The sequence below is a fragment of the Mastomys coucha genome, unplaced genomic scaffold, assembly GCF_008632895.1.
Source record: "Mastomys coucha isolate ucsf_1 unplaced genomic scaffold, UCSF_Mcou_1 pScaffold16, whole genome shotgun sequence".
In the NCBI taxonomy this organism is placed as follows: domain Eukaryota; kingdom Metazoa; phylum Chordata; class Mammalia; order Rodentia; family Muridae; genus Mastomys; species Mastomys coucha.
The window spans coordinates 64029157-64055555 of NW_022196898.1; the positions used below are offsets into that span (position 1 = coordinate 64029157).

A 26399-nucleotide genomic window follows, 5' to 3' on the forward strand; every position below is an offset into this window, starting at 1 on the left:
TGTAGTTATAGAAAGAGGGCGTCTGTCCTTACATCAAAGGAGTTCTTGTGTACAACGACCTGAGAGTGTGGCTGCTGCCTCCATTCCAGGATAGAATTACTGCTCCTAGCCATTCAGCCACGAGGGCATTCCCAGAACCCACCCCCTGCCAGGCCCCTCCGCGCTTTAATGCAATCCTTTCTTCCAGGATGTCCGCTCTTCTTGCGCTTTTATGCTGGAAAGGTAATGGGGGTGCTTTGTAAATGGCTCTGAATATTCTTTGAATCCTTTCAAAATGGTCCAAGATTACAGTAATTGTCCTGTTGATTCATAGAAGCAGCTGGGTTTTTTTTTTTTAAGTTGCTGCCCTAGAAAACGTCTCCTTTTCTAATTTTTTTAGCCGAAGCTGAAAGTTTCTGTTTCTCTCAGGAAAAGTAAAATCGATATGTAACAATGTACCAACTCTATTAAGAAAGGCTTGTTCAATTCTATTACTTTTATTAAGTCTTCACGTTTTTCAATTAGCTTTGAGGGTTTTTTAACTGATTAAATTAGGAGAAAGTATTTTTTTTTTAATGACTGCCAATTTTGTCTCCAGCTACAGCCTTAAAGCATTTACGTCATAGCTCAGTGTTCTTAGGATTGTCTGAGCCAAGGATACCTTTGAGAACTAATAAGGAGCTGTGAATCTTCTCAGAAAAATAAAAGTACACACCAAAGTGTCTGCATAATTTTGGGATGTATAGGTCCCTTGAAACTCCAGGTTGAGCGTTCCTGCCCTGGTCTGTCAATCACGGATGACACTTCCCACTAAGCAACACACAGGCTTTGTCAGGTGTGCTCCTGCCTCTGGGATCAAGTCTCTCCTCTCTGGTTGCTACTTCTTCACAGGAAGAATTGATCAGAACCAGCAAGTTCTGACCTAGGATGGTGTAACTTCTTAGTAACAATTTGTCAAGCAGTTTAAAACAAGCAGATGTTTTTGTTGCTGGTGGGCATAATGCCTTTTTTGTTTGGGGCACTTGAAGCAAATATTTAATAAGTAATTTTTTTCCATTCTGGCAAACATAATTAAAACTAAAGTCGCTGGGAATCAAATGTGCATATGGACACATCAAAAGAAAAAACAAAGCCGGGCAGTGGTGGCGCACGCCTTTAATCCCAGCACTTGGGAGGCAGAGGCAGGCAGATTTCTGAGTTCGAAGCCAGCTTGGTCAACAAAGTGAGTTCCAGGACAGCCAAGGCTACACAGAGAAACCCTGTCTCAAAAAAAAAAAAAGAAAAAGAAATCACACAAGAAGAATTCTAACAAGAAGTTATTAACTAAAATAATGCTAAAAGGGGGGAGAGCAACATGGCTCAGCAGATAAAGGCACTTGCCACTAAGCCTGACAACCTGAGTTTGATCCCCAGGAAGGGCATAATGGAAGAGAAATGACTCCTGTACGATTGTCCTTTGACCTCCACACACACATCATAGCAAGCCTCACACACACACACACACACACACACACACACACACACACACACACATGCAGGCATGCACGAACAATAAAGAATGAAGCCAGATCAATCCGACAGGCCATGATGACAAATCAAATACATCATGGGGGAAAGTAAAGGGCTTGAGGTAGCAAGACTGCTAAGGGGCCCAGGAAATCAGCACATGGAATCACCCACAGAAGACATGGCAGCGGGCTGGTGAGATGGCTCAACGGGTAAGAGCACTGACTGCTCTTCTGAAGGTCCTGAGTTCAAATCCCAGCAACCACATGGTGGCTCACAACCACCCATAATGAGATCTGACGCCCTCTTCTGGTGTGTGTGAAGACACCTACAGTGTACAAAAAAAGAAAAAAAAAAAAAAGAAGAAGACATGGCAGCAAGGTGCCCTGGCCCCAGTCGAGATGAGGAACCACGGAGAGAAAAGGAGAGGCATCAGTCAGGTACCAACGCTCTGGAAGGGTGGAGAGATTGCAAGTATTGAGATGCTGCTGGCAGAAGGACGAACGTGTAACAAGAAAAGTACTTTCCAAATAGAAGAGCAAAGACCCTCTTAATTTCCTGGAGATAACACAGCCAAGATGGCAGCCACAGGCGCTGGAAAGATAAAAAAAAAAAGGCCCCAAGACAACTGGGACAATGAGCACAGAGGGATCCTAAACCCAAGACCCCGTGAATTCAAGGCAAAAAGGTAAGATCGTGAACAACGACCACCAGCTCCGACTTCACCTGGGCTGCTGAGCAGGTCACACATCTCTCAGGCTTCCCATCTCGCCCTGTGATCTCTTTCCGTCTTCACAACTATCATTTAGATTCCTAAAGGTACACTGACCAGCTTCCACACAGGAAATGGCAGCACTCAGGTTGAAGCAGGTATTTAAAAACCTCCCGTAAGAACTCTTAGATTTCCTATCTGAATTTACAGATGTGACCTTAGGGAGGTGACTTGGCATTGCAGCTTAATTTTTGAAATTTGTTGTTTCTTCTTTGAGACAAGGTCTCTCTACATGTGGCTACGGCTGTCCTGGAACTGGCTGTGGAGAAGAGGCCTCAGACTCATAGATATCCACCTGCCTCTGCCTCGCAAGTGCTGGAGTTAAGGGTGTGTATCAGCATGCCTGGCTAGAATGCTTACTTTATTGATGAAAAACAGATTCCACAAATCCAAAGCAATTCTATTCTGGCTTTAGATTGGTAAAGTAAATCTTTGTCTCCTGATACAGAAATTCCATTTGATAGGGCTCACTGAAAGAGCCCAAGACTTATTAACATTGCAGTTTTGGAAAGTCAATCCTTCAGAAAGCTACAGAGTACCCATTAATTTTATTAAAGCTAAAAATGTTATTCCAGGCATATATAGCTGATTATTGATCACTGGAATAAACCAAGGGGGCTGTCTGAACTTTAATGAATTTTCATAATGATATAAGAAAGTTTTGAAAATGAAAGGAAATTTAAACGAGTCTTTATACTCTAACTGTTAGCTATAGAATATGGTAGGGAAAAAGATTCAAACCATCTACTCTTCTACAATTACTGTAGTAGAACACTGAGTTAGATGCATAATCTCATCTTCATAATAATGATTTCTTTCTCTGTAGTAACTCCAGGCAGTATTTAGGTCACATATGATTACTTGTAATACATGATTCATGCCAGTGACATGATACCATAATTAGGAGACAGGAGCTTGAGAGATGGCTTAGATGGTGGGTAAGATCATTTGCTACACAAGTGTAAGGACCTGAGCTTGGATCTATGGTACCCAGGTAAAAGTGGGAGATGGGCTGGCTACCTAGGCTGGTGACGCCAGACCTAGAGGACAAAGAAAGGTAGATCCCAGAAACTTGCTGGCTACCCAGACTAGCCAAATGGTAAAGAAGCTCCAGGCTCTATGAGAGATCATGTCTCAAGGGAATGAGGTGGAGAGTGATAGAGGATGCCCAATGTCTTTCTCTAGCCTGCCCACACACATACCACACATATGTGTACACACACACAAACACACACACACAAAAGAGAGAGAGAGACCTAGAGCCTCCCAAAGATAAGGTTCAAGCATTGATTAATAATCCATCCACTATTAGTTCAATCATTTAAAGTTTTATATTAAAATTATTATTTATTTCCTTGGGCTCATAAAAAAATTTTCTAAGCTACAGATAAACAAGCTGCTTGGCTCTTGTTTACTTGAATAAATTTACAATGTCATTTTTCAAGCCAGATAATACTGCCTGCTTTAGTCCCTAAATGAGTTGTGTGTGATAGTTTTTTGTGTGTTATGTAATTATTAACTGAAATGTCACTGTATGACCTTATAACACATTGAGGCCGATGGCAAAAATCTGTAAATGTAGAAAGCATACAATATATGTTTCCTGTAGAAACAGGAAATACCCTGCCAGACTATATATCTAAGTTCAACCAAAAACCAAAGGCAATCGCTGAGCGGTTATGTGTCTAAGACACTGTACTGTAGAACAGCCACATAGAGATGTTCTATGTATCTATAGAGATGGATAGAGATCCAACATAGAGAATAAAACACTAAGCTTTACAAGTCTGTGACTATCTTACAAGCATACATTGTGGTGCACTGTTTCCCAAACTGAAGCATCCAAGAGGTCTACTTTTATATTGGAAGAAAAATATAAATATTGGTTTTCATTTAGTAAATCTTATAATCCTAGTAATATAAATGTTACCTTTTTTTTGTCTTTGTTTTTGTTTTTCAAGACAGGGTTTCTCTGTATAGCCCTAGCTGTCTTGGAACTCACTCTGTAGACCAGGATGGCCTCGAACTCAGAAATCTGCCTGCCTCTGCCTCCCAAGTGCTGGGATTAAAGTCATGCGCCACCACTGCCTGGGACTCAAATGTTACTTTTCTTATACACTCAAAGTTTAAAAGGGAAAAAGTCCACATGACAAAATCCATATGTACATACAGAAAATGAGAAGGATCTCACGCAATATAAACACTGCAGGCTAATACTGAATGCCTGCCCACATTCTGTCATAGCAAGTAATTCATGGGTTTTACTTGGTCATTAACTCTACAAAGATGATGTTTAACAGATAAATATGCAGACTTTTCCATTTCAACCAAACAAAACCTGGTTATACTCCTGATGAGACCCTTCCTTCATTACCCATAGCAGCATCTACAAGCAGATGTGAAGGCTTTGGGAAAATTATCCTATGAAGGAATCTGATAGAGACTCATTAGCAATCTGAAAGGCTGTGCCCCTCGCTTAGATCACGATTGCAGTGACTTCATTCAGCTCATATTGCAGTTGTCCTGAAGAAAGAATGAGGTTGACATGTCCTTTGTGGTATAATCCGGAGGATCGATTTCAACTCCTGGGTGACCTCTCACAAATTTCTAAAGATCTAAACTACCCGATTAAATCCTATGTGTGCGAAACCATCCCCCTGGGCAGGTTTTCTGGCTTAAACATTTTCATTCCAAGACATAAACACATCTGGAATACTCACTTTTAGTTTCTTGTTTAGCTTACAGCAGTATCTGTACACCATTGCCAAGTTCAGAGGTCCAAAATCTGCATAGAAACTGAGATACATACATACATAAAATAGCATTTAGTACAAGCGCAGTTTTCAGCAATATAGATGCTCACTTCTAATTTCCCCTACTCTGTAATCAAATTCCAATCATCTCCAGGAAGGTTCAATACATGAGAGGTCTGGTCCATGCCAGGCCGAGGAACTCAGTTCCACCCTCCTCCTGCTCCACAGTTCTTCTAAACAATTTCTTAACACACAACTATTTGGGCGATTTTGAGTTTTAAGTCCTTTTAACTCCCTACTGTGCCACTGAAAAGCAGCCAAGGGGATGAGGAGTGTGGCGTCGCATGTGTGGAACTGCTCTCTCCTGCTTTTACTTCTGCACAGACTCCATCAGGAGGCTCAGGCACTCTATTCTAATTCCAAGCCTTCCTCTCAAACTCCCTCAATCTTCATAGATCTTATGTGCAACGGTCCTTTTTCTTTTCCTGTCTGTTTTTCTTAAATGTCCTGTTATTATAAGACATATTGGCCCTTCTTCCGCTTCCCTGCCTCTCCAGAATACAGTCACTAACCTGTATGCAGTCTCTCTTACTCAAGTGTCATGAGTCAAATCGTGACCCAATAGGGAGGAAAGGAAAACAGCATATAAGCAGACACCTAGCTGCGTTGCTTAGGGTAACACTGTTTTTACGGCAGAGACTCTCCTGTTCTGGGGTTTCTTAAACGCAGCATGTCCTTACCCTCAGCTGGACCCACCTTCTAACAAGCTTTCAACACCTCCGTGTGCCAATAAGCCATCTTTCCTTCAAATTAGCCCTGAGCTCTTCTGACTCACTGATCATGAAACCTCTCAAACACAGTGGCACAAAACCAGTTCTTTTATCAAGTGAGCTACCACTCTCATTATATCCCTCCCCTCTCTGGTCCCTTTCCAGGATGAAGAAACCCAACCGAGCGCTCCTTCATCCTAGCTGTTCTGGTGGAGTTCTCAGTCTCCTTCCCAGCGACAGGGCATCTCAGCAACCTCACTTTTTTCGATGCTGAGTGGCTCCTCACTACTCAAGGATGATCCCACCAGCCAGCAACCAAAGCTTAACACACATGCTCTCAGCCTCCCAGCTGATCTTATCTCCCTTCAGGATCTCCATCCCACAAGACACATCCATGCCTTGACCTCCAAACCCTTCTCCACTTCTTAAGCCGCCCTCCGCTCACATGAGGGCCTCCTACCTAGAATACTCGCCCCTCTTGTCAGTCTGCATCCTCAAGATGGCCTTAAAGTGCAACTTCCACAATGCCCTTCCAGTCACATTAGGGGGCCCTAATTGAGCTTTGCTCAAAGTCCTCAAAACTTACCATTTCAGTGACTCTTTCAATAAATTACCTATAACATCAGATATTATGTTGATTCAGCCTCCTCAACTGCAACGTGAGCTTCCCCATCAAAAACGCTATTTATTTAGACCTTACATATTTGGAAGAATGGCCTAGATGTGATGCAACAAAAACCGAAGCATCATGGAGAAATGCTCATTAGTACTCTAAATTCAACTCAGCCTGGAGCACAAATGTATTAAATACCCAAGTTTTCAAAAAAACCCGTCTTCAAAATACCCTCTTAATGAGGACGACATTTAATGTTTTTTCTGCCACCCAAATCCCATATGTCACTCCAACTACAAGGCGGCCAATACCTACTGGCCTTTAGGTGGGTATGGTTTGGAATTTACATTATAGCACTAAAATTGGTCGCTTTTGTACACAGTGTTCATGAAAAGATAATGCAAGATGGCCCAAAAAAACACTTCTAATGATTTGAAGTAAAAAGTTCCTTATTCACTTCTAAAGTTCCCAGTGTGATGCAAGGTTATAAATATAAACATGCACCCACTGAAAACCACCAAAATGAGGGCTGGGGTGTATGAATGGCACAGCACACACTTAGCATCCAGAGCTCTGGGTTCAACCCCACAGTGCCAGGGGAAGAAATGAGAACGAGCTGAGTATTAACAGATACCTAACTGCATTGCTTAGGGCAACACTATTTTTACAGCAGAGATTTTCTTGTTCTTGAGTTTATTGGAAAGTGCTTTTTAACAAACATACCTTGCCTTTTTTTTTTCTGTTAGAACATGCATTTTGACTATTAAATGTGGAATTTTGGTCATTATCTCAGCTTTTGAAATTCATGCTGAACAAGCTTCAAGAAAGTACAAATTGGAACTAAAGAAGTAACAGTTGAAAAGCTGCTCTTCCAGAGGACCAGAGTTCAATTCCCACCCCATGGGGAGCTCACAACCATCTGTAAGTTTAGTCCCAGGAAATCCAATGCCCTTCATGCATTTTGCACATACATAGGACACAGACATGCATGCGAACAAAACACCTATGCACAATATATATGTATATATATTGTATACATATATATATAGTGTGTGTATATGTATATATATAAAACACACCTATGCACAGTATATATATATATATATATAAAACAAAAAAATTAAGAAAAAAAAGCACAGACTCTGAGTCATGTAATTCCAACTTCATTCTAAACACTATGCATCTACTTTAACCTCATACTTAAAGCTACACAGTTTAACAGTGAAGCCTACTTATATGAATTCTCTTTTGGAGGCAGGGTTAATGAACAGAACTATTGTATCAAATTCAAGGAAGGTAAGTGGCCCAAAATCAAGTCAACCAAATGCAGACCTCATCATTACAATGATCTGCAATTCTCCAACATGGTAAATAGATGTAGGCTAGCTACTTAAAAAAATGACAAATGAAAATTTCGGTTTTCATTTCCCATCAAAATGACTCAAAAGCCACATGAGGCGAAGAGCCACAGAACTGACCTGTGAGAAGCGATAATGGGCAAGGCCTATCAAGATGAAAAGGCCATGGAAGCAACACTGGCCACCACAAATAAAGGAAATGCTGAGCACCAAAAAACAGATACCAATAAAGTGCTTTCAATGACAGACACTATCTCAAAAACTCAGGGAGAGAAGCCACTCAAAAAGGCATCCCTAGCCGGACAGTGGTGGTATACACCTTCAGTTCCAGCACGGGATCTCTGTGAGTTCAATGCCAGCCTGGTCCATTGAGAAAGTTCCAGGATAACCAAGGCTACATGGAGAAGCCTTGGGGTGTGTGTGTGTGTGTGTGTGTGTGTGTGTGTGTGTAAGAGAGAGAGAGAGGGAGGGGGAGGGAGAGGGAGGAAGGGGGAAAGAGGGAGAGAGGGAGAAAGGGAGAGGGAAAGGAAGAGAGGGAGAGAAGGAGAGAGAGGGGGGGGGAGGGAGGGAGAGATAAGAGAATCAATTGCTAGCCCCTGAAATAACACACACACAGAGGCTCACACACAATTTTTTTAAGAAAAAATCTGAAAGTAGACTCTCTCGAACTTGCAGTTCAAACCTTGACTAGTGACTTCTCCATTCTGTCAAATTCCAGCCAAGTATCTCGACTCAAAAGCAAGCACAGACCCTGCTCTCACTCTGTCTTGGTGAAGGGGGCAATATTTCAGTCTCATTGGGCTAGGTGGACATAGTTCATCGGATCACAGCCCCTTCATCTCCGAATGAGTGAAGAAGTTGATCCCCTCACCGATGTGTGCTTTTCCTCTAACAAGGTTGGCAAATTGTAGCTCCATAGCCACAGTGAATCTCGACAAGTTTAAGAGATGCACATCAGGCAACGGGCTTTCTATTCAATAAGTGTAAAAAGCCAAAATCAAACTATTTTGATTTGACAGCAAAGAAATTCAAAGAACTGACTTAAGTGTATGGAGTCAGCAGGTGGAAAGTAGCCGGGGCAGAAAGGAGGATGGCTGTGTCCTTCTCAGGGGACCATGGAAGAGAAGCCCAAGAGCAGAGAAAACACTTCTCAGGGTCACCTGGATGTACACTGCCCACAGTGTACCCAGCATGCCCTGTTCTTCTCATGAGATTTACAAAGCTGATGGCATACGATTGGTTTTGGTTTTTCTAGTGAGCTGTAATTTATGTGAGTCTGTCTCTAAGGAGATCATTGTTTAAAGCACCACGATACCTCATTTAACACATGAGAAGTTTTGTGCAAAACTGGTCAACCTCCCCCACTACCACCCCACCCCCACCCCCAGCAAAAAGAAATACTACTTTCCAAGCACTGCCTAGTCCCACCATGAAACTTACAGCCACCTATTCTGAGCAAGATGCTACACATATTAATCAAATAGCTCTTGTGAAATCAAAAGAAATATTGCTTCTAAAATAGGATACCTTACGCTGTAAGAGTGTAAGGTATGGCAATACTTTGTTTTTCATGTGTGTAGTCTCTCTCTCTCTCCTCTCTCTCTCTCCTCTCTCTCTCTCTCTCTCTCTCTGTGTTTGAGTGTGTGTGGGGGGGTGTCTGTCTGTATGTGATGTGTCTGTGTGTGTCTGTGTGTCCATATTCATGTATGGAGCTGCATGTGGGCCACCTATGAATGAATGTAGAGATCCGAGGCCCCAGGGCCAACCTTTGGGTGTTGATCCTCACCTCACCTTGTTTGAAAGTCTCTGTCTCTGTGTGGTGTGTGAGCCTGACTAGCTGGCCGAGGAGCTTCTGGAGCCCTGTCTCCACCTACCCTTTCCCCGCAGGGTCATGGTGAAATTACAGACTCTGGTGAGCAGCACTGGACACTTCTTTGAGTTCTGGCAATGTAAACTCAGGTTATCAGACAAGCCTTTTACCCACTGGCCCATCTCCCCGGCCCGTCTTTAATTTTTTTGTTTGTTTGTTTGTTTTTGTTTAAGAGCATTGTTGATACCAGCTAATGTTTGTCTTACTATTGATGTTTCCCTTCAACCAGAAAATGTTTTTGATCCTGACAAAAACTCATAATGATCACATTTCCGGCAGATCCTAATTGCTCGGTACATACTAACCTAAGACCCTGGGGCACGAGTCGGAGTGCCTTCTCATGCCCCTAGAGCACAACTTGCCACAGTTACAGATGCCAGTGGCTGAGCACCTACCAAGTTTCCTGTGTACGGGACAGCCTGAAAAAGAACGAAAGGCCACTGGGAACCACAGGATTCCGGTATCTCTTCCATCACACTGCATCCCCAGGCTGGTATCTCAGCCTCAGGATCGACTCCTGTCCCTGACACCTCCTTTCAGGAAATCCCAGCTGCCTCACACACTGTAAAGGACTTGCTCCACCTAGCACTTTCTTTAGCCCGAGGCACAGGGCAGGGTTGTGTAAGCCTTCAGCTGTCGCTTCTGTAAAATGAATGACCATGAAGTTCATGACTTTCCACTCTGAAGCAAAGTCAGTTGAAGGGAAAGTCCCCTCCAAGACTCCAATTAACGAAAGCAAGAGGCGGCTTCTTTGGGGATGCTCTGCTAAGATTAAAATTGACTCCCACAGAAGCATTCTCAAACCACACGTAAAGTTAACCCTGTGATTCACCAGCAGCAAGGGATAGCAAGAGGACGGGGCAGCCAGTCTATTCCCATAACTATGGCAGAGACAGTGATACATAAAAGGCTAGTTCTCACCTTTTTGAAAGCAGATCCTGAAATCAGGGCCTGAAAAGGGCGATGAAGCACTCTAAGCCCAGTGACAATGATCTCGTGATCTCCCAAAGCCCCTGGAATTAAAACCCACACCTCCACTTTGCCTCCAAGGACCCAGGTGCTGTAACTCCTTCCTTCTTCTCTCTTTGAGGACTTATTTTGCAACATTTCCTCACCTTATTACTAGCAAGCTCAAGCCACAAGGAATGTCTGGGTTCATACACAGACCTTCTTCATCCGTTACTCCCCAGCCCTGGTTAATACGTACTCAGGTGTCAGCACAACTACCCTTCCTCAGAGAATTCTCATCTCATCCCCTCTTTGGCTGCTCTCCAACTGTACATATTCCACACACCCTGTTTGCTGCCTTCAAAGACCTAAAGGTCTTTTGGGGGCTGAGGATGTGACTCGTTTGGTAGAGCGCTTGCCGGCCATGCACACAGCCCCAGCATTCACCCCCAGAACTGCATAACATGGGGCATAGTGGCAAATACCGGGTCATTTTCAGCTACATACTAAGTGCAAGGCTAGCCTGGGATAGATCAACGCCTATCAAAAGAGAAAAATGCTCAAGTTCTCCCCTCCTTCAGAGGGCTTCAATAGTCTGCTTTTTAACACTTAACTAGTATATTGTCTAAAACCCACTGCAGGACAAGCTCTTTGAGACAGGCTCAGCTAAACATCAGTTCCTAGGCATCCCCAGCACCTGGTCCAGGGATGGCTGAGTAAATAAGGAAAGGATGGGTTCGTCTGAAAAAGCAAAACAAAAGGAAACGCTCTTCATTCTAAACACTGTTCAGGCTAAGTGTGGCTAGAGAGGAGTGACCGACATATGACACTTTATAAGCTTTGGGTACAAAGCAAGGTTAAAGGGCTGGAGAGATGGCTCAGCGGTTAGGCACTTACTGACATTCTGGAAGACCTGTATTCATTTCCCAGTGCCCACACTGGTGACTCGTGTCCAGGTGATTGACTCTTTTCTTAGCCTCCAAGTGCATCGGCACTCACATCATAGGTACAGAGATATTTACATACTTAAACATGATTTTTTTCCCCAAAAGCCTGAATTTAGTTTTCCAAAACAACTAGAGAGCAAGGGCCTAAGGATGGTGAGACTGAGCAGCCCCCTTAGATGAGGAGAGTTGGAGCACGTCACAGCCTTCGCCCACCGCCCATCTTCATTACTGGTGTGCTCCATAAGTCACCTCAGCCCAGAGGCGCTCACCCCACTATTCACCACAGTGCTCTTTCTAAAAGGTCATCTTCAATTCAGTCTGAGAGCTTTCTCCCAGCTTAAATGTCCCAGAGTATTTACTTTGTGATTCCCAGGGCTGCGGGCATGTGTTCCATAAGCACAGAGGATCCAAGTCCAATGCTGGCATTAAGGAAAGAGTGGGCAAAACCACGAAGGGACCGCCTTCCAGAGCCACCCTCACAGCTTCCTAAGCAGGCCTATTCAGCCTTCTTTAATCTCAGTCAGCAAATCAGATATTTTTAATACTTTCAGATCTACACTGCTGCTCAGAATCAATCATTTGATTTTTCCCAGCTAATGCAAATGCTCTCTCTATGAATCCCTTATCCTTTAGAGGTGAAGAAGTGAATATGGTAAGAAATCAGGTACAGGCACTAAAAAGATGGCTCAGTCAGTTTAGTGCCTGCTGTGCAAGCATCAGGACCGAGTTTGGAACCCTAACGTCATTGTAAAAGCCAGGAATGGCCACATGCACCTGCAACCCATCACTGGGAAGGCAGGCAGATGAACGCCAGGAGCTTGCTTGCCGACTAAACTTGCCAAATCAGTGAAAGACCCTGTCTCTGAAATAAAATGAGGAGCAACTGAGGAAGAAACTTGATGTTCAGGAGCTCTACCACACAAACACAGATCTGCATACACATGAACAAGTATGAACATAAAACACTCACATGCACACATAAGTACGTATTAGAAATAAATCAGTTATGCTAAGATCCCAGCACAAAAATCTCACCAATCTGCCACCCAAGTGAGCCCAATTCATAAGTAAGCCAAATCACAAAATTGGATTATTTTTTTTAAAGCTTTCTGTGAACTCATGCACGCCCTTTAGCCGTGTTTATAAGTCTCACATAGAGTCTAGCCTTGTTTCAGACTCAACATTCAGAAAACAAGCTTTCCGGTGCCTCCTCCCACTGCACCTTTAGGCTCACAGCAAATCAGGATGTAAATGGCGGTCAGAGGCAGGTGCACTGACCCAACAGCAGCAAGCAGGACTAAGAACATGCTCAACTTAAGGCCAGATGTGGCCATGCACAGTCATCCCGGTACCTGGAAGGCTAGGCTGCAGCAGGGGGATCGTCACAAGCTCAGGGCAGCGTGGGCTACAGAGCAAGACCTTGTCTAAAGAAAAGTAGAGAAAGAAGGACGGAAGGAATAAGGGTGGGAGGGAGAAAGGGAAAAGAGGAAAGAAAAACTCAATGTGTTGATGTTATCAATAAAAATTAACCAAGTGGCACCAATAGAAGACAAAACATTAACTAACAGAAGCCATTTTGTATACCAGAAAAGTGTGTGTGTGTGTGTGTGTGTGTGTGTGTCTACGTGCACATGCATGCCATTACACATATGTGGAGATAAAAGGACAACTTGTGATCTTTACCATGGAAATCCTGGAGAATGAACTTAGCTCACTGAGCTTGGCAATAAGAACCTTTACCCTCTGAGCCATCTCACCTGACCAGGCCCTTTAATCTTTAGAAAGTCTTAGACCTGAATCAGAAAACTGTTTAGTCAATGTATTTGTCATTACATTATGATCAGTCCATTCATTAAGACAGAAACACAGGTTCATTTTAGCAAAGTCTGATGGTACATGGTATTTCAGATAAGATTTTTGTAGGTTGAGGGAGCAGTTTGATGGGAGAGCACTCGCCTAGCATAGATGAAACCATGAGTTGGGCTCCAGCTCCTCCAAAATACACACATGAAACTTTCCAATTCTTTGTATCAGGTACCTTAGTGAACTTCCTAGATGGGAGTAAAAAAATGTTCTCCTTCCATATGGCAATGAAAAAGACCAATTTGAAAAAAAAAAATCTTTTCTAGATCTCTGAAGAAAATCATGTTTTATAGCAAAAGTAAGCCAAACTAGCAAATTCTTCCATTTATTGGTAAGATATGAAAATGTTGAATACCAAAATACCAACTTTATGAATAACAGAAAGGTTGCCTTTTATAAAACTATAGTTCAGGAGCAGCCGAGATGGTCCATCAGGTGAAGGTGCTGCCCACAGAAACTTGACAACCTGAGTTCAATCCTGGAATCCATGGAAAGATAGAAAGAGATTCTCTGACCTTCATGACCTTCATGCTTGCACCGTGGTGTGCTCACACACACGCGTGCGCGCGCACACACACACACACACACACACATGCACAAACAAAATTAATCTAGAACTGCAGTTCAATACAACTGTTTGTATAAGACAAGCTCTGTAGCCAAGGCTGGCCTCAAACATACAGGAATCCTCCTGCCTCAGACTTACTAGGATTAAAGGCATAAGGCACGACCTTTAGCAAACACATTTCTTATGGAGGGATCTATTATTAACCACAAATAGTTGTGGTTATTTATCAGATGTCATTTATCTGGATTGTCAAGGATTTCACCCAGAACAACCGAACTTGAAAACAACAAACAATTCTTTGGTGGTCCTGGAAGCATTGGGCTATTTACAAAAAAACAAAACAAAACAAAACAAAACTTTATTCTTCATTAAATTGAAATTAAAACCTAAAAAAGAACTAAATAATAATTTTTACAATTAAATGTAGAAAGTCCAACTCAAAGCATAGCTCCAGAGAACTTGAGGTCAGCTGTCCCATACAGCTCCCCAGACTTTAACGCAGTAACTGGCTAAGTATCCTGGTCAGTATACTTTCTGCTTGAAGACCACAAGAGTCAAAGACTCCATTCCAACGAACCCTTTTCACTTCTAATTTCCCACCGAACAACACAAAACAGAACCTCAACCACAGATAGGTCTCTCCTCCTTCAGACTTAAAACACGTAAATCTACTTAACCTGTGGCTTTCTTTCAGTCATCTAAGGCAAAGACATTTTTGTCTCAAACATTCCTCCTCTCAAACTATGGGTCGCTTGTGCTCAAAGCCCTGATCAGTTCCTTCCCATTCATCAGTAAGCCCAATGGGCGGATTCCAGGATCCCACAAAGCAGCCCATCCATCCTCACCTGTGACTGCTCTCCTCCAAGCAGGCTCTCACTCTTCCTAAACACACCTTTTCTTAGGATTCTGCCTGAAATAAATCTCTCCCTCTTTCCCTCTCTCCCTCCCTCCCTCCTTCCTTTTCCTTCCCTCTCTCCCTCCATCTCTCCCTCCATCCCTTTCTCCCTCCATCTCTCCATCCCTCCCTCCCTCCCTCCATCTCTCCCTCCCTCCCTCCATATCTCCCTCCCTCCCTCCATATCTCCTTCCCTCCCTCATGCATTTAGCTTGTATTTCTGGGGCACCACTCTTATGCCAAAGGAGTGATACATTATACATTATAATTATTTTCATTATTATGAAAAGATAATGCAAGATGGCCCAAAAAGACACTTCTAATGATTTGAAGTAAAAAGTTCCTTATTCACTTCTAAAGTTCTTATACATTAGTGCTAGGTCTTGAGATATGACAGTGATCTAGAACTGGCAGTACTGGTCTCAGACATCATAAAATGCCCCGTGCTCGTTACACATTAAACATCACTCCACAAAGAAGTCTTTCAATAACCATGGCGATAACGAGGTCTTATTTTCTTCACTCCTCCTAGCACAGAAGACTGTGTTAGGAGTTTCATGCACGGACCTGCATTCTGTTTTTCACTTCATCATTTACCTGTTTTTATCCTGTGACCTGCCACTAAGTCTCACTCCATCTCCATCTCTGTGGTGTTCTCTTGCACAGCAATCTTCAGCCACTGTCAAATTTCCAAGTTGTTCTACTTTACGCCCCATTTTAAAAGATGTGTCCAGTCTTTTTTTTTTCACAAAGTTGTTTTGAGCTGTGGCTAACTAAACCATTTACTTTGGGCTTGGGAATGTGTTTATGAACTTACAAATGAGAACATCTGATGTCTTAGGAGTCTACTTCAAACAAAATAATGAAACTGCCCTGGGGTGACCTGGCACAGAGCATCATCTCCCACAACCCACTTGGATCACTCTCTCATGGTGCCTGATAGAAGCAAACCCTGTAAGAGGACTCCTGAGCTCTTCAGTTCAAGTGTGTATGTGTTTGCCAGTTATCTCAAGGAAACTGAAAAAAAAAAAAACAAAAAACAAAACTGAGTAACAATTTATCACTGTGGAGATCAAAGTCCGACTATACACTGCCAAAGCCTAAGAGGTCAAATCGGAAGGAATTTAAACGAATATGAAAGTAAAATTGGATGGTAGTGTATCACATAATTAAGAGTGGACTCTGAAGCTGAGCATACTGACTCACATCTGTAACCTCTGCACCTGAGAGGCTCACAGGAGTATTACCAAGAATGCAAGGCTAGCCTAGGCTACATAATGAGCTAAAGGCCAGCCTGGGCTACAAAGTGAGATTTTTGTCTCAGAAAACCAGAAGGGAAAAATGGAGCCCTGTAAGGGCTGAGTGTAGATCAGTGTTAGAGTACTTGCCTAACAAGCAGGAGATTCTGGGTTTGATTTCCCAGTACTGCAAAAGGAAGAGGGAGAAGAGGAGGAAAAGAGGAAAGGGAAGAGAGGAAGAAGAAAGAAGAGGGAAAAGGAGGAGGGAACGAATTGATTATTGTGAATCAATAAGCGCACAACCTCATAATGCATGCCACAGAATAACATTGTGTCCACGTGTACATACATAGCCAAGAAAACACCTACGATGTATGTGTTCAGGCCAGAAGATGTCAAAAGCAAAAATTCTGCTGGCGAAATGTGTCTGCCATGCAAGAATGGCATGAAGGCCATGGGTTAACCAGCTGCTTTTGGATTAGACTTGAGGCCTGTTCCACAGGAATGAATTCAGGCCTAGTCCTATAAACCGATCATGGCTCTGAAGGTCACAGACGCTAGGGCAGAAGCTACTACTGCCGCTTTGCTAAGGAGCATTCTGTCAGACTGTTTTTTAAATGTCAATCCTTATCCCCATGGATGAGTGCTCCCTTCAACCTTGGCAGAGAAGTTTCTCTCCGCAGTGGTCAGAAGTTAATGAAGAGACTTGTAACTATGCGAAGTACTAAGAATGCGTGTCTATTGAGTGCTCAACCCTAAACTGGACATCAATATCAACCCCTAACCCAAGTTTCAGGAAACGTCATGGAAGGCGGTGGGAAGAAGGTAAGATGGGAAAGAGTGGTGTGAAATGCTGCCCTTGGGACATGGCGTGGGTGCTGTACCAAAAACGTCACTGCAGTCATTGAGTCACCTACCCAAGATCAACTCAACAAGATCAGCCTTCCAGTAGGCAGCACTAATTAGATTTAGTAGGTGATTAAGGGAGGGAGAGAGGCAGGCAGGCAGACAGACAGACAGACAGAGAAAGCATGAAAATGAGGTTGATGGGAGTAACTGAAGAGAATGGAAAAAAGATGGAGGTTCCTGGAAGAGAGGACTTAGAGTATACATGATCAGGATGCATTGTTCACACATATGAAATTGCCAAAGTATACATCAAAGATATTCTATTATTTTAAAAAAGAATGTCTGAGCCATACTGAGGGTTTGGGTTGGTTGGTTGGTTGGTTAGTTGGTGTTTTGAGACAAGGTCTCATGCATCCCAGCCTGACTTTGAACTCCTGACCCTCCTCTTGCCTCTACTACTGAGGTGATGAACCTGTGCCACCATGCCAGGTTTATGTAATGACAGAAATTGAACCCAGTACTGCAACACTCTATAAGCTGAGCTATATCTCCAGCAGGTTTTGTTTTGTAAGGCAAGATCTCACTATGTACCCCAATCTAGCCTTGAACTCAAGGATCCACCTCTCTCAGCATCCTAAGTAGGGGCCGCCACATCTAGCTGAGAGTGCTCCTTCTTTACTCTTTTAGTGCTGGGGATTAAGCCCAGTGCCTTGTACATGCCAATACCCTCCCACTGAGCTACAGCCCAACCAAGACTGCCCATCTTAACTGCTGCAGGATATTTGATCACACTGTGAACCCGAGATGGTGTTATTTACTGAAAATACCTGTTTCTAGTTATGTGGCTCAGCTCTTAGGACACACCTTTCGTCCCTCTGGCTGGAATACAGACACACCCTTAGTACACACCTTCAGTCCCAAACAATGAAGGTAAAGTTAGTTTGTAGAAGCACCCAAGTGTGAAAGTGATATATAACTGAGGGGCAGACAAAGGGATGAATCAGAGAAAGATTGACAGAGTAGGATATGCTCAACTCTCATGAGAAGAGAGGGGAGAGAGAAGCTATTTGAGAAGCAAGTGAAGGGGGGGAGTGCAGTTTTATTGGGACAGTGGCATAGAGACAGGGTACAGAGAGAGAACAAGCTAGACACAAGTGAAGACAGAATGAGAAAGAGCCAGAACATTAGAACAGATTGTCAGAGTTAGTGTAAGGCCAAGCAGAGCAATTCAGGAGAAGCTGAGAGAAGTTAGATTCTATCAGTGAGGTTGGAGAAGAGTTTGAGCCAGGACAGCTGAGTTGAACCAGCCAGGCAGAGATCAGAAGGAGCTAGAAAGGGTGAGCTTATTCAGCAGTTAAGCCTCAGAGGCTGGACCATTCTAGGTCTAGATAAGAATCTACAGAGGCTAGAAGCTTCCAGGACAAGGTTCCAGGTTAGCAGGCAGAGGCGGCGAGCCTTGGAGATGACAATTACATCAGGAGAATTAAAAAATACTTGGTGACATTTCTTGGATCCACTAAAGAAACTCCAGCCAGTCTCAGCATCTTTATTTAGTACTCTGTCATGAAATTTTAGTACCTTTCTTCTGAAAATCCCAAGGACAGGAAACATGGGGAAGTCTATGATTGAAAGCAGAGAAGCAGAGAGTACACATTGTCCTGCTCAGCAAACTGGCTTCCCACACCACTGGCATCCAACCCCATCGCCCAAGATGACCATGAGGAACACGCAAGGGTTTCGACAATTAACACATTTGATCTTGCTAACTCTTGAGCCAAAAAAACAAAAAACCATGAGCCAAGTTATTAAAAGTTAGCCTCTATTTAGATGACAGGGTCCAACTCCAACACCAAAGAATTAGCCATTCTAGGGAAGAGCATGCCGTCCGTAGTTCATTCAGTCCAACACAGATAAATCCTTGAAAGGCTCCAGTTACAGAAATACATTTTGGAAAAAAAGCAGTTTTATTGGGACAGTAAATACTTTGTTTTAACTCTGGCCTATGAAAACATGCATAGCCCAAAATATAATTTCTCTCTCTCTCTCTCTCTCTCTCTCTCTCTCTCTCTCTCTCTCTCTCTCTCTCTCTCTCTTTCTCTCTCCTTCTCCCTCTTTCTTTCTTTTGTTTTTGCTTTTGTTTGGTTTTTGATTTTTCAAGGTAGGTTTTCTCTGTGTACCCCTGCTGTTCTGAAACTTGCTATGTAGACCAGGCTAGCCTACATAGAAACGTACTACTCAGAAATCTACACTCTGCCTCTCGAGTGCTGAGATTAAAGGCTTTAAGGTATAAGTTCTTATCATCTATGTTTTACTAAAATGTCTCTGACCTTCATAGAGATAGTTATGTGAAGAACCAAGTCAGAGTCCAGCCATGATGGACTCTGTCTCAAGCCTAGTACTCAAGGGACAGAGACAGAGCAGGCAGATTTTTCTGTGCACTCAAGGCCAGTCTGGTCTACATATTAAGTTCGAGGCCAGCTAGGGATGCATAATGAGATTCAGAAAAATCAGAAAGAGACAGAGACAGAAAAGAAATTTTCAAATTTTCAGTCTCAATTGGGTGCCGTGGCACACACCTTAAATTGCAGCACTCAGGAGGCAGAGACAGGTGGATCTCTGAGAATTCATGGCCAGCCTGGTCTACATAATGAGTTCCAGGACAGCCAGAACTATCATAGTAAGACCCTCTCTCAAAAAAACAAGAAACAACAACAACAAAAAAAAATTTTAGTCTTATAGCCCGGCCTCAAGAAGCCAGTTAGTTAAATTTGTTCCACGGGCTTTTCGGGTAGTTATTTCAGTCATAGAGTTCTGCTGTCCTTTAATAACTCAACAACCTTCTACACAAACACAGCTGTATCCAGATTAAACATGCTCTCATATTTAAAGAGCCCAGTTAATAGTTTCTCGGGTGATAATTTACTCAGGAAGGTGACATTTCATTGAGACAGCAAATAATTATAGCTACCAGGCTATATGAGGTCCCATGTGACAGTATATATAAACACCCTCCCTTCTTTGGAGACATGCACATTAGAGTGTCTGCCCTCAGGACAGGCTCCACAGATAGAATCCAGGTTACCACACAGGGTCCCAAAGTCTCTTCAGACCATCTCATTCTATCTTTGCAAGAAGTGAAGCCAAAGAGACATAATCCACAGCTTCCTCTTGCCTTCTTTCCTTCCTTCTTCCCTCCCTCTCTTCCTTCCTTCCTTCCTCCCTTCCTTCCCTCCTTCCTTCCTTCCTTCATTAAATGTTTTGCCTTCTGATTGGCTACTTATTCATAGCTCCTCCCTTTAGTCCCCTTACCCTGAAAACCCTTGATTTCTTCCTCCTCAGAAACAGCCTCATTCTTTAATCATGTCCTTAGAAAACTCCCAACCTTGAATATTTTAAAGGTAAACTCTCAACCAGGCATGGTGATACACACCTTTAATCCCAGCAATCGGAAGGCAAAGGCAGTCAGGATCTCTTAGAGTTCTAGGCCAGTCTGGTGTGTGCTTTCTTATATCCTCTCCAAAGGGCCTTAAATGATGCTTTTACATTATATATATATAATGTATATATATAATGTATAATATAATAATGTGTGTGTATATATATATATATATATATATATATATATATATATATATATATTGGATGGAGGATGTATATTCTCTGGAACTAGATGGTATCTTCAAATTCCAGCTCTGCTACTTATTTCAGTGGCACTGGGCAAAGTACCCAACCTCACGGTCCCTGTTGGCATCATTGTAGCACAGGATCCAGCACAGAGGCCAGTGTACTGTAAACGTGTGCTGTTATTTGCCATTAGTATGAATCTAGCTATGCCATCTCTATCCCGGAGCCCTTCAAAGAGGCTCAAGGCACACCAGGGTAACTGCAGGGTTCCTCGCTGTGGCATTCAGTCTGTCCCCAGCTGGCCTCTCAGTGTCATATTCCACACCTCCCCCATGTGACCTGTATACACACCAGGCAAAGTGGCCGACTTACTATGAGCCGAACACACTCTCCCGAACCTCCCTCCTGCTCCTCACTTTTCTTTCCTCTCACGCCCACATCCGTGGACACCTGTCCATCCTTCAAGCCGACACAGAAGCTTTTATGAATGCTTCTGCTGGACATGTCTCCACCCTTCCATAAGTACTTCCTACTTCACAGGTGAGGTTTCTCCTAGGGTAGCTTTGTTCCCCTTAATTATAATCCTCTTAGTCATCCACCATATTGGTTTGGGGCTCCTTGAAACCTTGAAAGACATGTGTACGTTCACCATGTTACACTCTGTATCATCCACCACAGTGTGATGTGCAGGGATAACAAAAAGATGGGTTTGCGCAGGGAATCAGGACCATAGTCACTACTGTGGCATGCGATGGTACATCGCACTAGGGAAGTACATGCTCTATTCGGGCTGAGTCTTTATCATTTCTTTTCTTACTCTACAGCCCAAGCTTGTTTGCAAGTCATTACATAGCACAGACTCACCTCCAACTAAGCAATCCTCCTGCCTCAGTCTCTCAGGTGATGACAGGTATAAACCACCACTCCCAGATGGTGTTTTTGGTTTTTGTTTTTTTTTTCCCCTTAAGAAAGAGTTTAACTATGTAGCTCTAACTGGTCTGGAACTCTCTGTGTAGAACAGGCTGTCCTCAAACTCACAGGGATCCACCTGCCTCTACCTTTGCTCCCTACATGCTAGAATTAAAGAGATGTAAACCCTGCTCAGCTTTTTACAGTTTCAAGTTCATAGCCAAAGCTCACAAAGTGAAGCAGATGGCCTCTCTACCAAGTCTGCCCTTAGAAGACACCGGAAACATGGTGAAAAAAAAAGGGCATATAACTTATACCCTAAGTACTAATATTAAAATCACATAAAATCTTTTTTTGTTGGTTTTTTTTTTTGTTTTTTGTTTTGTTTTGTTTTGTTTGTTTGTTTGTTTGTTTTTGAGACAGGGTTTCTCTGTGTAGTCCTGGCTGTCCTGAAACTCACTCTGTAGACCAGGCTGGCCTCAAACTCAGAAATCCACCTGCCTCTGCCTCTGCCTCCCAAGTGCTGGGATTAAAGGCGTGTGCCACCACCGCCTGGCAAATCTTCATTATTTTTAAAGACACCATTGTGCACTGTGTTTAGTTGATTAACTATAAAGTTTTGCTAAGTCTACTATCTAGCAGTCCCAAGGGAAGTGATTCAGACCTCAATCACTGGAGCCTGTTCAAATGCATATTAATAAACCCTGGCCCTTTAGTTACTGTAGAGTGAACATAATAGTGTATATACACAGTCTCTACCCTCAGGCACACAAAGGTCCCTTGGCCCTCAGCTCACAGACAGAAAACCAAGACGGTGCCCAACAATAGAGTGTCCACTCAATAAACACTGAAGGTGGTGACATCATCCAGGTGCCCAGGGTCAGGAACTGGCTGCTTAGAACTCCATTCTCTAGGAGTGGAGCTGTAATCTGACACCAGGGATTCAGACCTCTCTTTGCCTCAGCAGCTCTGGGCATTCAGGAACAGCAGCAAAAGGCTCTTTCATGTCCACTGTCTCTTTAGCCATTCAGGAAGCAGCCTCCTCCTGCACTAAGAGAACCGTCCTGAGGACATCAGTTCCAAGACCCCCTAGGATGAAGTAACAATTAAGGATAATTTTCTCTCAGATAAAATATAGGCTTTTCAAGGTCCAGAATAGTTTTCCTCTTCCAAGGCCCAGTGGTACTCATAAATCCTGAAGCTGAATTACCAATACATTTTCTACAAGGTAAACCCTAGAAAGCTTTTTATGGTTCATTTCACTACGCTCATTTGACTGCCCACTTGATTAGGATGGTAACAAAATAAAATTAAATGTCTAAATTAGAGTATACAAGGCTTGTCTGAAAGACAGGCTCTTTTAGTAAAGGAATATGTCAATCCTGCCTTTCTATTCCTGTCTACTGCTTTCATCAAAAGGAAGTACATCTCTCCAATTAATGTTTTACTGTGCCTAAACTATTCAAATAACCTCTTCCTTTACATCCACGGCCTTTCACAGAGCTCAGTTCCTGGTTCTGATTTTTCATTCTCAGATTTTAATCCCTCAGAAGGAAACTCTACTACTCGACCAAATACCATCAAGTCAACTAACCACACTGGAAATCTTCCACAGAGATGCAACTTGGATCCAGCTCCCCGCATTCCTGCATCCCACTTTCCAGAAAACTGGCTGCACAAACAAGCACATCCTTCCGAACAACAGAAGCCTTGTGCACCGTGAATCTTCAGCACCTGTAGAAAACACACTGACTGCCCAGTCCCCTGTGGTTGCTCCACGAATACCTAGTGACTGATTCACAGGCCAATGACAGGTCTGGTGATGACACAGGGTATGGAACGCCTGGTGCTACTCTGGGGAGTGTGAGGAATCCAGAATCGCTGTGGGACTGGGAAGAATTTATATCCGTGAAACTCTAAAAGGACTGCACTGTCGACAGGTCCGAACTACGTACATTTTCTCTGCATCCCTCCCCAAGCCATAGAGAGCTAGTAATGCCTTCTGAACTCTTTGGGAAAAGTGAATAAACCCGATTATCAAAGAACCAACAAGCTAAATATAGTTCAGGGGGTGCTTAAGAAAAGAGAGAGAGAGGGAAACTTACTTTTCATAGACCAGCTCCTCGTCGATGGAGAAATAGTGGATATTTATTGTGCTTTTTGGTCTATTCCTTAAAGTAGCAAAATATAATCGATCTGAAAGACAAGTTTAAAAGACAGAACATGAGAAGCGGGGACGCGAGTCTGAGAGTGCGGATCATGCACGAAGGATTAATAACTGCTACACATCATTTAAAGACCCTTTAACACGTGGGATTCTTGGAGAAACAGGATCTTCCAGAAAGCTACAGAGCCCCAAAAGCACAACTTGCCAAGAGGCTAGAAGACCCAGCAGGGGGCAGAGCATCTTCGAAGTTCCCTCACCCCCAGGTTGCGTGCGGGCGGGTGCAGACAGGAGCTGTGGGTACCCGCAAAACTGGAGACACAAGTTTGGTTCAGAAACCTCCAGAGTTCAGCAGCGGTGGAATGGGAAGAGAGGCGAGCTTCTGCCTCTGCAGCTTAGCAGACTTCAAGAGGAAGGAAGGAAGGAAAGACAAGGGGGTGTGGTGGTGGGGTGTCCCAAAAGCATGGGCCAGCCACCCAGGGGTAGAAGGTTAGCGGATGGAGGATTAAAAGCAGCAGGATCCCCACCCAGATAGGTTTGCAGGAGGATCCCAAGCAGAGAAGCCTGCGCTGTCCCGGTCCTAGGAAGCTGCAGAGGGAGCAAGAACGCGAAAAAGAAGCCGGAAGCAGGGGGTCCTCGGGGAGTTGAGTGGCGAGAAGGGGCCCGAGCGCCGAGCCGCAGTACAGAAGGACGCAGGGCCCCGAAGAGAAACCCAGAGTAGAAGCTTGGGACAAAGGGGTGAGCCGTGAGGAGTTGTGGGGGGAGTGGCGTGGAAGGGCCGGAGGATGCCCGGCCGCTGCTCCTCACCTTTCATGAACTCGCAAGCCCCGATTAGTTCCCCTGACTCCGCTGCCATCTTAAGCGAGATCTGCACCGGGGAGGGTTGGGTCGTGGCCAGCTGAGGTCACCCGCCCCCGGGGGCTTCCCCACTGCCCAAGATCTGGGAGCTCGCGGTCCCAATCACCGAGCCTGCCTGAGGGAGGAGGCGGTCGCCCAAGGCGGAGGCAGCTGCAGGGTCAGCGCGTGGGGCGCCCCGGGGACATTCCGTGGGGAACCGAACCCGCTGGGCGCGGGACGCACACGCCCCGGGCTGTAGCCGCTGTGATCCGGACTCTGCGGCGGCGGCGGCGGCTGCTGCTGCTGGAGCTGCAGCTCCTTCTGCCCGCGCTGCACCGTCTCCGCCAAACCTAGACAGCGCACACCAGCTCCCAAGGCCGGACAAAGTCTTCCCCCGGCTCCCAAAGTGATCATGGAGGACAAGACGTTTGGCCCGGATCGCGCCCGTGGCCACTCGTGCGGCAGCGGGCAGGACTCCGGAGGTGTCCGCTGGGCTAGTAGCAGCTGCTCAGACTCCTCCTTCGCCACCTCCTTTCAGCAGCAACTCTTCCTCCCTCTCCTCCTCCTCCTCTTAGGTCCGCCCCCAGACCTGCCTCCCCGCCCTCCCACGTCCCCCTCCACTTTCACAGCTCCGCGGCCATCCCTTAAAGGGACAGCTCGGCTCCTTTCTCTGAGCCGGTCTCAGGCCCCAGTTACCAGGCGCCCTGCGGGTCACTAGGAGCCGGTTGCTAAGGCTTTGTTGCCTTTCACCAATTGCTACACAGGAAACTTGGCCCTCGGCCTGGGTGGGGGTGGGGAAATGTCAGGCGGGGCCATAAACTTATGAATGAAAAAGGATGGATAGAGAGGAATGGATGCCTCCCAAGAAGCTGCTGCTGCCTGGCCGGCTGAGATCCTGTCTCCACTTCTGCTTCGGCTAGCTCTTCTTCCACCCCGGATTTTTCTTGTCTCTCTTCAAGCTCTTTCCTGCTTCACTCAGTTTCTTCTAAACTCGTGCGCGCGGGCGCGCACACACACTCACACACACACACACACACACACACACACACACACACACACACACACACCACACACACACTGAAAAACCTCAGACCTTCTCCATGTCGGGTCATACCGGTAGCTATCTTTCCACCAACCCCTATTCTCACCACTGACGGATCTGTTTCTTTATAACGAAATTTCAAGAGAAGCGATGCCTCCTAGCTCCAGAGCACACGGACTGATGCCCTCTAGGTACTCGTGTCTGCTCTCAAGGCTTTGTTCTCAAGGGGGAAAAAAAGTCCCGTCCAGTTCTCCAAGTCATTTTGGCAACAGGTGTGAGAGCAAAATTATGCCAAGTGTAAGGCTCTAGTCTCGGACTGTAAGCTATCCTGGGCGAAGGGAGAAAAAGGAAAGGATCACTTGTCCACTAGAGAAATGAACAGAAGATTTCTTTAATCTTGGCTGGAGCGTTCCAAGGGAGTACAAAGGTTCCTCTCCAGGAGGCCCCGGACTTGTTCTGCAACGTTCTGATCCAGTTTGAACAACTTTAATACTGTGAGCCCTAGGGACTTAATTAGTGGTCAGCCCTTCCCTTACGAAAATGGCGCTACTGAACCACTGTCACCAGAGCATGCGCTCTGAGTGGTTTCTCCTTGAAGCGGTGATTTGTGCAAGCTTTTGGTTCTCAGTTGCTTGTTGACCTCTAGGGAGAGAGGGGGCGCTCGAGCGAAGGTGCAAACTGAAGCGACTTGGAACACTGACGCCAGGGAGGCAACTCAACTCAACGATTCTTAGGCCATTATTCTGCTCTGCTGGCTTTCCAGAAAGCTAAACAAGCACAAAACTGTAAGTGCATACTACTTTGATAAACGGGAAAGTTATTCAGAGCATCTCGGAAATTCTAGCCAAACACATCGTTGGTAAGGGAATGTAAAAAGGCACCCTCTCCTTACAT

General features: G+C 44.5%; 1 protein-coding gene across 5 annotated transcripts in view; it reads right to left on the reverse strand.

Moving 5' to 3' along the window:
• Window positions 1-25029, reverse strand: part of Cdc14a (cell division cycle 14A) — a 160470-nt gene extending 135441 nt beyond the window's left edge. For 2 of the 5 annotated variants that reach the window (XM_031375260.1, XM_031375259.1), the window contains exons 1-3: window positions 24434-25005; window positions 23568-23658; window positions 4978-5053 (exon numbers count right to left, since the gene is read on the reverse strand). In XM_031375260.1, the coding sequence (XP_031231120.1) occupies window positions 4978-5053; window positions 23568-23658; window positions 24434-24482 (216 nt within the window). In that variant the 5' untranslated portion in view covers window positions 24483-25005. Of the gene's footprint in view, window positions 1-4977; window positions 5054-23056; window positions 23252-23567; window positions 23659-23886; window positions 23910-24433 lie in introns of those variants that run through there. The other 3 variants (XM_031375261.1, XM_031375263.1, XM_031375262.1) reach the window with 3 other exon arrangements.
• Between the last annotated feature and the right edge of the window lie 1370 nt (window positions 25030-26399).